The sequence below is a fragment of the Thermobia domestica genome, chromosome 1 (assembly GCF_964235325.1).
Source record: "Thermobia domestica chromosome 1, izTheDome1.hap1.1, whole genome shotgun sequence".
NCBI lineage: Eukaryota > Metazoa > Arthropoda > Insecta > Zygentoma > Lepismatidae > Thermobia > Thermobia domestica.
In genome coordinates this window covers 128,216,745-128,231,700 of record NC_137454.1, presented here as the reverse complement: position 1 = coordinate 128,231,700, position 14,956 = coordinate 128,216,745, and the positions used below count along the sequence as shown (strand labels likewise).

Here is a 14,956-nt window from a genome sequence, read left to right as displayed (position 1 = left end):
TAACAATATACCTAGCGCAGATATCCTGTCTACAGGTAAGTATTCCTCTGCTCGGTGGAGTAATCCCCATTAATTATTAAGGTAATGTAACTACTTTTACTATTTATTGTTTCTTCTATTTTATAATATTTCTATTAATATTAACCACTTAACGTGTATATTATATATAATTACTCTATTTCTATAGCCACACGTACTTTATTCGCGCAGAATTACTTCAGTGACATATAAATTTAATTGTGTCCCGGATACCCCGGTTGCCCATATAAACGCTACAAAGAATTTTAAGAAGAATTATGTCTTACGTTAGAAAGCATATTGATAATAACTTGTAATAAAATGTGATCGTACTATTTCACTATCATGTGCATGCACAGCAAGATAACGCTTAAGTGACTTGTACCATATTAACTAGACGAAACCTAATTGAACTATGTTGATTCCGTAATATTAAGCAAATATTTCGCTTACCTCTAAGGACTTGCTTAACTCTTCTGGTGGTACATGGGGCTTCATTATTTTGCATGTAGCACCTAATATTGGGAGGTCTGCATCCTCAACTTTCAACTGTTTTATTATTTGTATGTTCTCCGAATTTCCGTAGTCCACATACACTACATGGAATCCGTTCTCTTGAACTTCCTTTACAAAACATCTATAGTACATGCCAAAATTTGATGAAAAACCGGCAACCATTTCGCCACCTATCAGCGATGATCTAAATGAAAATAAATAAATAGAACTAAAATTAAACCTCATGAACGTACCGCATATATTTTCTTAGATCTTTAAAAAAAGGTATTAAATTCAAGGGAATGCACCATATCTCACATGAAATATCATTTGCAGATCAACCATAGCGTTATATACAATTTAAACTAAATTACAGAAGTATGTAACTCACTGTAAGGAACGTCTGAACGTTGTTACTTCACTTCTTATTACGAAAGATGCTTGGAAATATTACTGTTCTGAATAGAACAAACTTCAGAATATTACTGCACTTCCTACAATTTTTTCCCCCATTATGGAAAGTAATGTTTAAACTTCTTTAAATCATTAGAAATTACATATTTATCTCAGCAGTCATTATGCCTTCGTCTAAGACCAGAACTAAATGTATCATGAGTACTTTCACTACTCATTCACATATTTTTTCTTGGCTGGTTTATCATGAATATATTACAAAACTAGTTTTTCGTCTCCGGGAAGCGATCATTTACAATTTTATATGATCCTATTGTTTAGACTTGCAAACTATGCTATACATAAGCATCAGAAAGGCTATGATCGTCTGTTGCCAGGTTTCACACATCCACACCATCAACCACACACGCACAGACAGACAGACACACTAACAAACAAAAATCGAGAAGTGTTTTTCATTTTTGTAATCGATTCAGCGTCCCAAGAGTAGGTTCCATCTCCTCTGTTATCCTGTTCAAATCAAAAGAGGTAGAAATCAACCACTTCCAGTTTCAACGTTCACCACTTAAATATAACAACTAAGGCAGTGACAAGCGGTCTTTTGGAATCGATTCAGTGTTTTAAGAAATTATCTTCCTATTCTCTATATTAAAACCGAAAGCAGTTGGTATTTGCTACTATTTCCAGTTTCATTACTAATTTCCATAGACCAAAAGAAATAAAAGATCGAGACTGTTTTCTAGAATCGATTCAACATCCGAAGAATATATTTCTTCACTTTCATTAACCCTATATTCAAACCGAAAGTGGTAGAAATAAGCTTTCAGTTTCAACATTGATCGATATAAAGGGTCTAGGTCAAAACCCCCACACTCAAGAAATGTCAAAACGCCCACACGATCGGTCATAACCCCCACACAAATGGACAAATCTCCCAAACGCACGAACGGTCAAAACCCCCACACTCAAGAAATGTCAAAACGCCCACACGATCGGTCATAACCCCCACACAAATGGACAAATCTCCCAAACGCACGAACGGTCAAAACCCCCACACTCAAGAAATGTCAAAACGCCCACACGATCGGTCATAACCCCCACACAAATGGACAAATCTCCCAAACGCACGAACGGTCAAAACCCCCACACTCAAGAAAAGTCAAAACGCCCACACGATCGGTCATAACCCCCACACAAATGGACAAATCTCCCAAACGCACGAACGGTCAAAACCCCCACACTCAAGAAATGTCAAAACGCCCACACGATCGGTCATAACCCCCACACAAATGGACAAATCTCCCAAACGCAAGAACGGTCAAAACCCCCACACTCAAGAAATGTCAAAACGCCCACACGATCGGTCATAACCCCCACACAAATGGACAAATCTCCCAAACGCACGAACGGTCAAAACCCCCACACTCAAGAAATGTCAAAACGCCCACACGATCGGTCATAACCCCCACACAAATGGACAAATCTCCCAAACGCACGAACGGTCAAAACCCCCACACTCAAGAAATGTCAAAACGCCCACACGATCGGTCATAACCCCCACACAAATGGACAAATCTCCCAAACGCACGAACGGTCAAAACCCCCACACTCAAGAAATGTCAAAACGCCCACACAATCGGTCATAACCCCCACACAAATGGACAAAACAGCCACACATAGCAACGGTCATAATCCCCACATAAATGGACAAAACTCCCACAAAATCGGACAAATCCCCCACACTCTGAAATGATCGTTATTTCACGTCTTTGTTGCGGCTCTTTATGATGCCCAAGAAGAATAGTTGCAACATCAGTTTAAGTGGAATAAAAAATGTTATTAAAAAGTACAAGGGCAATACATGAGTATGGGGTTTTGTCAATTTGTGTGGCAGTTGTGACTATTTCTGCATGTGGGAGTTTTGTCCATTTGTGTGGGGGTTTTGTCCATTTATGTGGGGATTGTAACCGTTGCTATGTGTGGCTGTTTTGTCCATTTGTGTGGGAGTTATGACCGTTCGTGTATTTGGGAGATTTGTCCATTTGTGTGGGGGTTATGACCGATCGTGTGGGCGTTTTGACATTTCTTGAGTGTGGGGGTTTTGACCGTTCGTGTGTTTGGGAGATTTGTCCATTTGTGTGGGGGTTATGACCGTTTGTGTGGGCGTTTTGACATTTCTTGAGTGTCGGGGTTTTGGCTGTGGGGGTTTTGACCGGTTCCCGATATAAAGCATAAACTGTAATAGATAGCGACAAATTGTTTTTAGACTAGATTCAGCGTCAAGAAGAGGCATCTCCACCTGTATTTCATTCAACGAAGTCGTGGAAATTAGCTAGTACTTTCGGTTTCAACTGTAGAGCAAAACTAAGCGATAGCGAGAAATGACTTTTGACACGGATTCAGGGGCCCAAAATCAAGTGTAGTCTCGACCTTTATGTTTCTATGTAAATTGAAAATGGTAAAAATCAGTTTCCGGTTTCAACACTGATCGCCAAACTTAAAAACTATAACATAGAAGTAGCTTTTAAATGAATTCAGTACCGCAAGAACAGGTTCCATTTTCGACTTGACTCATGTACTGAAAGTAGTAGAAATTACCACCACTTCCAATTTCAATGTTGATCTTCATACAGCGGAAAATATAAAGAGGAGATAAGAAGTTGCTGGTATGGATTCAAATTGCCAAGAACAGAGGACATCCAAGCTTTATTCTTCTACTGAAACCAGAACAAGTAATAACTAGTACAAGTACCGGCTACTTTGAATCCTACATGGTGATAATTGCAAAAGATGCCGAAAAACTGTTTTTGATATGGATCCAGCATTCGATAATCAGGTTCCACCTCACATTGTAGCCACAACTAGTAGATTTACTACTTCTGGATTCAATACTGAAATCACTTAGTTTGGGTATCTACCCTAGTTCACAACGTGAAACTAAACTAAATTTGTTATCCCTATATTACGTTATTCTCCTTACTAATATCTGTAAGTCTTATCTTCTCGTCGCACTCGAGAAAATTCAAACTTCAAAGAGATAACTTTTAGCGTGTAAACAGAACTAACTAATCAAGCCATTAGTTCTATGTAACGTATAACTTTTATATAAGTTATGTGCTTTCAGGTACAATGTACAATGTAACAATAAACAGGATCAATTAAGTGTGCAAATCGTCGCTGTCCAAAGTAAAGGGAGAAATTTTCTTTAAAGTATATCGCGGATAATACATATTACGTCTCAGGAGGGAACATATGGGTGAGGACTAAAAACATTTGTTTCTTACGTTTTTAAATTGTATTACTAGTATATGAACTGCGCGGCTAAAGACGACTTAAAAAAACACTTTCGGATGAGGGGAGAAAAAGAACTTTTTTTCTTTGATTTTATTCATCATGTCAAAGTAATTTTCGCTCGATGGCCACTGATGTTAGGAAAACTTATTTGTAAGATTTTCCTCTAGTGGCAAAATCATAAGACTTTTACGTAGACATATAACTCATGCCCTAATTGAAGAAGAAATGAGATACACCTAATTTAAATTGAAATTACGTGGCCTTTCCTTTGGTATAGATTTAGTTTGAGTGTCTCCAAGAACAGGGAAATCACAGAGAAGTGCCGATAAAAATGTTCGATTTTTATTCACTTATATCGCGGCAATACTATCTCTGAGACAAACGTAAGAGAACGGAGGCATAACCCGTGACATTTCAAATATACTGTGTGAATGTGTTCGGTGTTCTAATAGTACTTGAGGAAAATATAATATGTTTTCACTTACCGTATTTGCGCGAATATAGGCCGCACTTTTCCTAAATTTTGGCTTGAAAAATCGTGGTGCAGCCTATAATTGAGATTTTTTCCCCTCAGATCAAATCGTCAATTTCAAAATGACGTACGCGTATCTTGTGATTTGAAATTAATACCATTACAGGTTAATGCAGTTACACTTGTGAACCATCAAAGACTTAAGAAAATAGCAGAAAAACATTCCTTCGCAAAAAATGCCACCTTTACTGGTACCAGTAGCACTTTACTTTGGCATAAAAAGCACTTGTACACTTAACAGTTCTATTAACAGAATTACATATCTTTGTTATACAGTATATATAATATATACGAAATATCTATATACAGTTGCTGTTCCTGAAGAAAAAGAAAAAAAAAAGCAACTGTTTCGCAAGACTGTCAGCTTATTAGTACCTTTCCAAATCACGCACAATCACTTCCCACTATTTCAGCATCGCGTTTGATTTTTCACACTCGCTAGACGATCCAGAATGCTACTCAAGGTCACTATTACAAAGAATGTCATCTTCATGAGTCTGTTATGCAAGAGTTGTACAAGGAGGAGGGGGAGAGTGGTACATTTCCGAGTACTGTCTAATTGAACTTTCTCGTTAATTTAGTACCGCGGTCTATGTTCGCGCAAATATGGTACAATGAGAAAGCAGAAATTGGGAAAGAAAGCAAAGGGGAAGATACTGTTCATTCGTACAAGTTCGAACTGAAATATATATACAGACAAAAACCCGGCTACTGATTTTTCTTTAACCCGGCAACGGTTGACACGTCAGCGCAGCGCTCACTCTGGCATATATTTTCGTTTCAAATCCGCCCTAGTGGGGTCACAGACTTGAGGCGCATTCTAGCTGTATCTTGATTTGTCTTGTGTATAAGAGTGAAGTGTAACCTTTTCATTCTCTTCCATTGGAGTAGCACTGGCCTTATAAAAGTGACAATGCGTAATTTGTGAGTGCCACGCTCGCCTGTCAACCGACGCCGTGAGTGATTTTTCTGAGATCATGGACAATAACAAGGAGCAGATTCAGCTATGGCTTGCTGAATAAAGAAACAAACTGTACGATATGCTGGCTCTAAAGTGCCAATCTGTAGGAAACACACTGTCAGCATCTGCTGGAAGTGTAATGGGTGACATCAAGACAGTGATGAGAGACATGGAAAAGAACTGTGTCTTATTGAAATACCTACTGTAGTACCAAGAGACGTAAGTAGAGTGTTTACACTAAGACATTTATATCTTTAATTTCATTAAACATTTTCCAACTCAAATTATATATAGTATGAAAATATACTATATATACTGAAAACTCGCTATAATTATATAAATATTTTTTTAAGAAAATGTAATCCTTATGTGTAATGATAATAAAAATGTAATATGTGATAATGATAATTAACTAATAGTATTGTTCATGGGATAACAGAAATTGATTTCATAAAAACTTTGATAATAAAAATAGATATAATTTATAATAAGAAATGGTCTTGTATAAACGTATTATAATTTTATTTGCGATTTTATTTTATTAGTAATAATAATAATAATAATAATAATAATAATAAATCACAAAATGTCAACATATGTGTTCAAAATAAATCCCATGTAAACTCATACACAACCATAGAAACGATTATATTGTAAGTGAGCGCCGCGCTCACCTGTCGACCGCTCGCGTCACAAATCAACACTCGACCGTTCCCGGGTTAAATTAAATTAAACAAACGTAAATTTTCATCATCTACTTGAGATCTTTATTATTTAGAGCCGAATTATTACAATTTTCTTCCTAAGGTAGCTAGACTATCGCTTTTTAATTAAGGGTGGTGGTCAAGATTTATTGAACAACACTGTACAATCTATATCTACTTTGAACTGCAGATGGCAGAGCCTCCTTGAGCTTCCTTTTAATAAGTTCTATGTTGTGCTTGGGCACAAAGTACGAAAAAGTAATAGAGGAATATTTTGAAAATTTACTTTAGATATCCAAAAGCTTATAATGAATTTAGTTATTATTTGGCAGCCACGTGTCTGTGACAGGTAAAACAATCAAGACATGCCCTTTCATGTCGCAAAGTATCCTGTACGTATGTGTTGATAGCTCTAATAGTACCTTTAGTATTAAGATATAAATAAATAAATTAAAAATATATTTACTATACTAAATAAATTAAAAATATACAGAATGTTTAAACTACATTGCCTATTTTCGTGCAAATTGTCCGAGTGGAGAAGGGAAAGGGCGGTGGCAACAAGTGGGATTTTCTGCATCAACAATACAAAATTTAACATTCACACTGTTGTTGAGAAGTATTACGTGTATTAAAAGACTTGTATTAAAAAAGGACTAAAATTATAAACGAAAAAAATAGGAAAAAGTTTTAGTTGGGAAATTTGGAAAATTTAAGTTTTTGAGAGTATTCAAAATGGACTTACACCAAAGGAAAGGCCACTTAACTGCAATTCTAAGGCAGTATAGATTGTTCCTGTAGAACTTGTGTAACAATCTATACTGCCACTTTCACTGTGCTAAATTCAAATTTTCTACTTTTTCATTACACGTGCGAACATATCGTATTTTATCACAGGTTCTATTGGGGCGCTGAACTCGACATCCATACAGTGTCGACGAAATGAGGAATGAGAATTCTGGTTTATTTGTCTCCGAGGTGGGGTTGCCAAGTTGTAACCGAATAAAACCAAGAGACATTTTTGTTGGGAAATTTTCAAAATCTTCCTGTTTTGGGAAGTACTCACACTAAACTTATGCCGAAGAAAAGTTACTTAACTGCAACTAAAATGAGGCATTACTCGTATTTCTACTCTGATTACAGCTTGAGTTGTATGCGCCTAAGTAAAAATCTACGACTTTCCCGGCGATCGAATTGAGGAAATTTACCTGAGCGTTTATTTTGGTATACTGATTTTTTTTTTTTTTTTACGCTCTCATTCAAACGTTTACTTGTTGGTGTAAAATAATGATCAAAATAACTAAGATTCTTCTAAAAAATCTTGATTAGCGAATACTCCACGGCTTAAAATTGGTATTAACATGACCGATGAATTCGATGCCACCAGTGATTGATTATTACAATTAAAAAAGAAAATAAAAAATCTGAAAAATACCAGAAGCCGCCACAAGCAAAGGGTCTTTTCCCAGTAAGATAGTGAAATGGGCCCTTGATCCAAATTGGGTTGCTATTGACCCAAAAGGTCACCCTTAACCTGAAACTACCTTATATAATAATAATAATAATAATAATAAACCTATCCCCTCCGCTTACTGATTTATCATATCATACATGCTCAAAATTGAATATTTTTAAAAATTTTAGTGGGGGTACGCCAAAAATTGAAAGTTTCGCAGATTATAGATACTTTTTAGATGTAAATGTGCATTTTTTTCAAAACTATCGATGTGTATTTTATTATTATTATTATTTTTTTGCGTGTTGAAAATTTCAAAAAATTGTAGAAAAAAATTTGGGGGACACCTTCCAGATTTTTTGGTTAAAAAATTTGTTATACCCTTAGACACAACATATATTTTTTTTCGGGGCCTGAAAGTGATGTCAACGTTCTCAAAAAGAAATAAAACTTAAACGTGTTTTTCGCACAGTTTTTCCACCATTTTAGGGTCCTCAAGGTGAGGGCCCCTTAAAAAATTCTTTGCCAAGTTCAAAATTTTCCTTTCTCTTGCATCCCTTCCGCATCTGTTGTTTTTTAGCTGCTTCGATTGTATCCATTTCGAAACAAACACCAAATATATTTCCTCAACAGTGCTTCCACTTCACCCGAGTCTTGCACAACAAAGTTACACATACCTCGCGTCGGCTCCCCATATCTATCAGTGTTTGCTTCACTGGCCGCACACAGTGGCGCTCTCTAGCACGAGCTGTGTGTAACTGTTTTGCAAAAGTCTGCTGAATATTTTGTTGAACCGCATCGATATTTTTTTTTAATGCACATTTACATCTAGATAGTATCTACAATCTGTGAAACTCAAAAGTTTTGGACCACCAAAATTAAATATTCAATTTTAAGCATGTACGATACGATAATTCGGTAAGGGGAGGGAGTAGGGGGTCTTTTTCTTTACAGGTAGTTTCAGGTCAAGGGTAACCTTTTTGGTCAACAGCGACCCAATTTGGATCAAGGGCCGATTTCACTATCTTACTAGAAAATACCCTTTCTTTATCGTGTAGATTCGTGCTCAGTTGCACCAAACTAGCATTAAGATCAGTTAATATAATCCGTTAATTATTTTTAACTTTCGATAAGAACTTTACATAGTTGTACCAACAGTTAGTGGGAAAGGATTATTTACAAATAATCAGAAGCTGTATAAAACCATGACGTTTACGACATAATGTCTTACAATATCTTACTACTAATAACTGCTAAAGTGCGTGTAAGAGCTGAAAACTGATTCTCATAGTGCGTGTTAACATTTGGTACTAGATTTGGAAAGAAAGAGCGAAGTTCACTCCTCGGGAAGACGAATATGTCTCAATGCTGGTGGACAACAGAAACGTATTTCTTTAAAAAAGCAAATACTGAAAAGAAATCTGCATGAGTAAGTAGGATACCATGAGAGATCCGCCGACGGGAGCTCATGACATTCGGATCCCACGTTAAATTGTAGGTCCGCATCCATATAGCCTTGTTGCTGAAAGGCAGTGGTGCTATTCAGCCGGTTCGGGAGAACGAGTTGTTAAAATATTTTGAATTCGCAGAACCGTTTGTTATACCCAGACAAACACACACAAACGCAAGACCTAGCCAAGAATGAAAGTAAGAAGCCAAACAAATTTGTGAAAACAGCTCTTTATTTTCCCGGCATTCTTGTGAAAGCAAGCAACTTGGGATTATTTCAATTCAATGGGCAGACATATTGGGGACTTGTGAGTGTAATGAATGTGATCTATATAATGTTTATTACGTGTGGTATCTGTATGTTTTTGTATGATTCCGATACTTTCATCAGTTCCGCAGATATGTGTCTTCGAAGCAATGTGCACGAAATATTGGTCTTTTCATCGATATCTCGAATGACTGCTTGTCATGACCCATACTGCTATTCCTCAAAACATGGCCCATCCCTGGTGGGATACCATATTTTATATATATATATATATATATATATATATATATATATATATATATATATATACCGAGAAAGCTAATTAGATTAATTAAGATATGATTAAATGAATCCCAAAGTAAAGTCCAGGTAAGAAAATTTTTGTACACGAGCTTTCACGTCGAAAATGGCCTGAAACAAGGAGACGCGTTGTCGCCATTATTATTTAACTTCGTTCTGGAATACGCTATAAGGAAAATCAAAGATAGCAACCAGGGCCTACAGTTGAACAGTATTCACCAGGTTATGGCATATGCTGATGATATAAATTTAATAGGGGATGATAGGAGAACAACAGAAAGAAATGCAGAGATCTTATTAAACGCTTGCAGGGACATGGGTTTAGAAGTAAATGCAGAGAAAACTAAATACATGGAAGTGCGTCGGGACCGTAATACGGCAAATTGTGGAGGCGTTAAAATATTAAATAATACTTTTGATAAAGTGGATAGTTTCAAAAATCTAGGATCAATGTTAACAGAGGAAAATCATATGCACGGAGAAATTAAATGTCGACTAAAAGCAGGGAATTCGTGTTACTATTCGGTTCAAAATCTCTTGTCGTCGCGAATTCTGTCGAGGAATTTGAAGCTTAAAATATATAAAACGATAATCATGCCTGTTGTTCTGTATGGTTGCGAAACATGGTCGCTTACTCTGAGGGAAGAACATAGACTGAAAGTATTTGAAAACAGGATCCTGAGAAGAATATTCGGACCCAAGAGGAACGAGAATGGGGAATGGCGAAAGCTTCATAACGAGGAACTACATAGTTTATACGGTTTACCCAACATTGTTAGGGTCGTCAAGTCTAGGAGGCTTAGGTGGGCAGGTCATGTAGCTAGAATGGAAGAAATTAGAAACGCTTTCAAAGTCTTGACTGGAAGACCAATTGGAAAACGACCATTAGGAAGGCCTAGGCGCAGATGGGAGGACAATATTAAGATGGATCTCGCAACCGTTGTCCACCAAGCCACCGTTTCAAATGCAAGAAGAACTAAACGTTGGGAGGCAAGGTCGGGACTGTATGGAGGGTGATCAAACAGATCCTAAACGAGAATCTTGAATCTTTTTCTCGACGACGGCAGCGGTATGAGAACGCGCATTGTCGTGAACGAGGATGATTCCGGACGACAGTTTCCCGCGGCGTCGATTTTGAATCACACGACGCAGTTTGGTTGAGCGTATCGCAGTACACGTCAGTGTAACTGTTGTCCCACGTTTCAAGAAATCAACCACCAGGACGCCCTTGTCGTTCCAAAAGACAGTAGCCATCAGTTTGCGACTCGAGTGCAACGACTGCTTAAACCTTTTTTGGCTTAGGGAACCTGAATAGCGCCACTGCATGGACTGTTTGGATTCGGCGTTGGTGTATGAGATCCACGTCTCGTCGCCCGTCACAACGTAGGAAAACAAATCTGTTGTCGATAGCGATCCAAAAACTGTCGGGCACTGCACATTCGTTGCTCATTGTGCTGGTTCATTAGCATTTTCGGCATCCACCTTGCACTCAACTTGTGATATCCAAGCATTTCTGTGAAAATCCTGTACATGGTGGTTCATGCAATGTGGGGAAAGTCATGAGCCAGAGCACTGATTGTCAATTGCCAATCACTTCGCAGTTTTTGGTTCACTTGCTCTACGATGTCATCCGTCTGAACACTAGGCCTGCACTCCGGTCTTCATCATGCACCACCATTTTGAAACTCGCGACGACATTTACGAACCTTCCCTGCACTTATTACTGTAGGTTCATACACTATGCACAATTCCAGATGGATATCAGCAGCAGAATTTCCTTTTAAAAACAAATTATCACACCGCGCACTTCACAACTAGCGGGAGGGACAATTCTCGCGACCATTGCACGACTGCCAAACTCCTAGTGACTCAAAACAACCATTGAGTGGCTTCGTCAATATTCTGTCATTGGCGTTGAATGCTTGAAACTGTGTTCCAGCCTATCCCCATTTCACTATACGTCGACGGCCCTTACTTCTGGAATACGCCATATATATATAGACAGAAAGAGAACCGGTTGTTAAAAATTAGAATAGCACCACTGCTGAAAGGATATGATAAGATCAAATCAAATCAAATATGGATAATGTACTATATCCGGAGTCCAAATATTAAAGGGAAAGAAACTTGGTTCTGGAAGATTACACTTTACCTGCCTTTCAAGCGACATTTTCAAGCAAGGGTGGGTTTGAGGGGAGCAGTCCCTTTTTCTTTACATGATGTTAAGTTATAAACTACGCTAAACTTCACACAAATACTGTCTTCTCTTAAATCAAATATTTGGCTCTTGCATTAAAATGCAAGGTAGGATAGAGATACAATGAAGTACTGCAAATATGATACTGCAATTGTTCCGTTGTAGTAATGACATTTTTATTAGCATAAATATCACTTTTCTTGCTACAGGAACAACTGAAATTAATACAACACCATGATTTATATCCACATTGCCACATACGATGGCTGTTACATGAATTCTAAGCCTAACTAAGAAATATTGTAACTAGACATGTAATACTTTTAGGCCGTATTTATTAAACCTTTCTATGTCACACCAAATTTGACATTAATATCGACTTTTATTCTGTTGTTACTTGCCCAGAAAGACAGAAGAGTGCGAAAAGTGAGACCAAATGGAAAAACTGAAAGCGAGAGTTGTTATTGAGTTATCTCCATATGAAGGTTTAAAGCTGAAAGAGATCTACGACGACGTAGCTGCTACTTTAGATGATAGTGCTCCTTCATATCCACAGTGAAGAATTGAGCAGATGAATCTGAGAGGGAGGAACCTCTATTGAAGATATTCGATCAGGAAGGCACGTGAAAAACACTAACTCAGGAGAACATTGACAAAGTTCATGAAGTCGTCATGAATGATCGGCGAATGACCATCAGGGAGATTGCTGAGACAGGGACTTATCTACTGCAAGCGTTGATCGAATTATACCCCTACATCTGAGACTGAGCAAGGTTTTCACGAGATGGGTACCAAAACTTTCGACAGGTGATTAGAAGCTCACTAGATACATTTCAAGGGACAATCTTCATCTCTTCGTAAAAAGCAATAAAAATATAAAAACTTACTGAAATAATACAATTCTCTGTATCGGCGTGTAAAACGCATTCTACTTTTGAACTTATTCTGAAAAGAACCAAAACTGCTTATTATATGCAGGCAAATACAGAACTTCCTCTACTAAAACATACATTTATATACAAATAAGACTTATACTGATTACTCAGACACGCCCATAAATTGAAAGGCTGGCTTATATATCTTTCTCGGACCAAAAGAAATTTTTCTCTTGGCCACCATTCAAAAATTTTGAAAGGATCCGAACATAATAGCGTGACACTGTACTAACATTATTCTGATTATGTTGGAGTTCGTCACCTTTTACCATCTCAAGGTTACATGCCGCAATCTAGGTTAACGTGAAATCGATACAATTCTCAACAATGCTCACATCATAAAATTATGTAACAAGATAATCTTATTTTTTTATTTATTTATTTAACTATTTCTTTAAAGAGCGTAGATGAGTAAATATAAAAGGTTTGTGCTAATGTAAGCTATTTTCGTATACCGAATCAATATCTTGTTATACGCAGAAAAGTGTAAGCCTTACTCCTATTTATTTAAGAGACTCCTCCATTAAAAAAAACTGAGCTTAATTGCTCAATTCCAAAACCTAAATGTGCAGGACCTCTGAATTTCACCTCTGTCAAGCCACTTCACAAATACACTATTTTATACGAATTATTTTTTTTTCCACATTATTCAGAGACATGTTATTTATAAAAGAACAAGAAACAATTACCATTTTACCTTAATTTTATTCAGGAATAGACTTACTTGAATTTCTCATCAACAGGTGCATTGCTGTATACATCAGCAAAAGAGGCAGAATTAAGATGTTTATATGCATCCATTACATCATTTACCAGCACACTGACTGTGAAGGTTTCTGAATCCACTAAAGCGGCGAAGGCACATAGCATAGGTTCATCCTTTTTCACATACTGTATTACAGACGCAGGAAGTTTAATGGACCTACTAGTATAGTTGAATGTCAGTATTTCGTAATTTGAAAAAGTCAGTAATTATAAAATTTTACTAACACTCATATTGCATAAATATGCATTACTTACTAGAAAATAGTAAAACAGACTAAAATATTAATATATTATACTAAAGTACTTTCGCTACACGCTTATGATACAAAAAATCCTATGAAGTCAGACAACTGAAGAACAGGAAAGTAACTGCGTTCAAGCTACCGCTCTAACTGAATCCTGATTTCTTTTAAAAGGAAATTATGAAAAAAGCACCTAGATAATAATAATAATAATAATATGCCAATTAACACAAACTCTTCCAACGTTTGCTGAACAAGTCCTCAGTTAAAATCACCTGTCATTCTACAACTAGTCAACTCCGTTGATACGGAAATAAGATTTGACAAATGTGTGATTATTTCAATTTTCATCACGGTTTCTTGCGGGACAATCAGTTAAGTGAGCAGCATAAAGATGATTAACGTCTTTTTATTATGCCACTCCTTTTTCAACACAGTCGCTTAGGTAGACGTGCTTCGTCTATTATTGCAACCAATTTCCGATGGTTACTAGCTAAGTACAGTTTTGCTCCTCTTCGCGGTATGTCGTGGTGTTAACGCATGTACGCTGTTCTTGTGTACAGTTTGTAGCCTCAATTTGTGATTATTTACACCATTCACTGTTGATTATGCCATATTTAATAGTTTGGCTGTAACACACTGTAGTAATGGATTCTCACAGGCTGCATACCTGGGATCGTCTTTAGTACACGTTTTGTGACTTTCAATCGCTAGAATATCAGTGAAAATTCCATAAAACTTTCAGAAAACCCAGTGACATAACGATTAGATATAGACTGGTTGATGGAAGCCTGAAATTAAACATTCCTGCTCGGAAACCAAAGCTATGACAAAAACATTAAGGATAGCGTAGCATTCTCAAACTTACACTAATTTGAACAGACCAATGGAAAACTTAGGTTTTCTAATAAAACAACATTCCAGCA

The 14,956-nt window shown here is 37.0% G+C and overlaps 1 protein-coding gene across 8 annotated transcripts in view; it reads right to left on the bottom strand.

Moving 5' to 3' along the window:
- LOC145689111 (tudor domain-containing protein 1-like) overlaps window positions 1–14,956 on the bottom strand; it is a 187,921-nt gene that overhangs the window by 64,025 nt on the left and 108,940 nt on the right. For 7 of the 8 annotated variants that reach the window (XM_081763241.1, XM_081763249.1, XM_081763257.1 and 4 more), the window contains 2 exons: window positions 13,748–13,948; window positions 472–718 (listed from right to left, as the gene is read on the bottom strand). In XM_081763241.1, the coding sequence (XP_081619367.1) occupies window positions 472–718; window positions 13,748–13,948 (448 nt within the window). The remainder of the gene's footprint in view (window positions 1–471; window positions 719–13,747; window positions 13,949–14,956) is intronic. The other variant, XM_081763253.1, reaches the window with a different exon arrangement.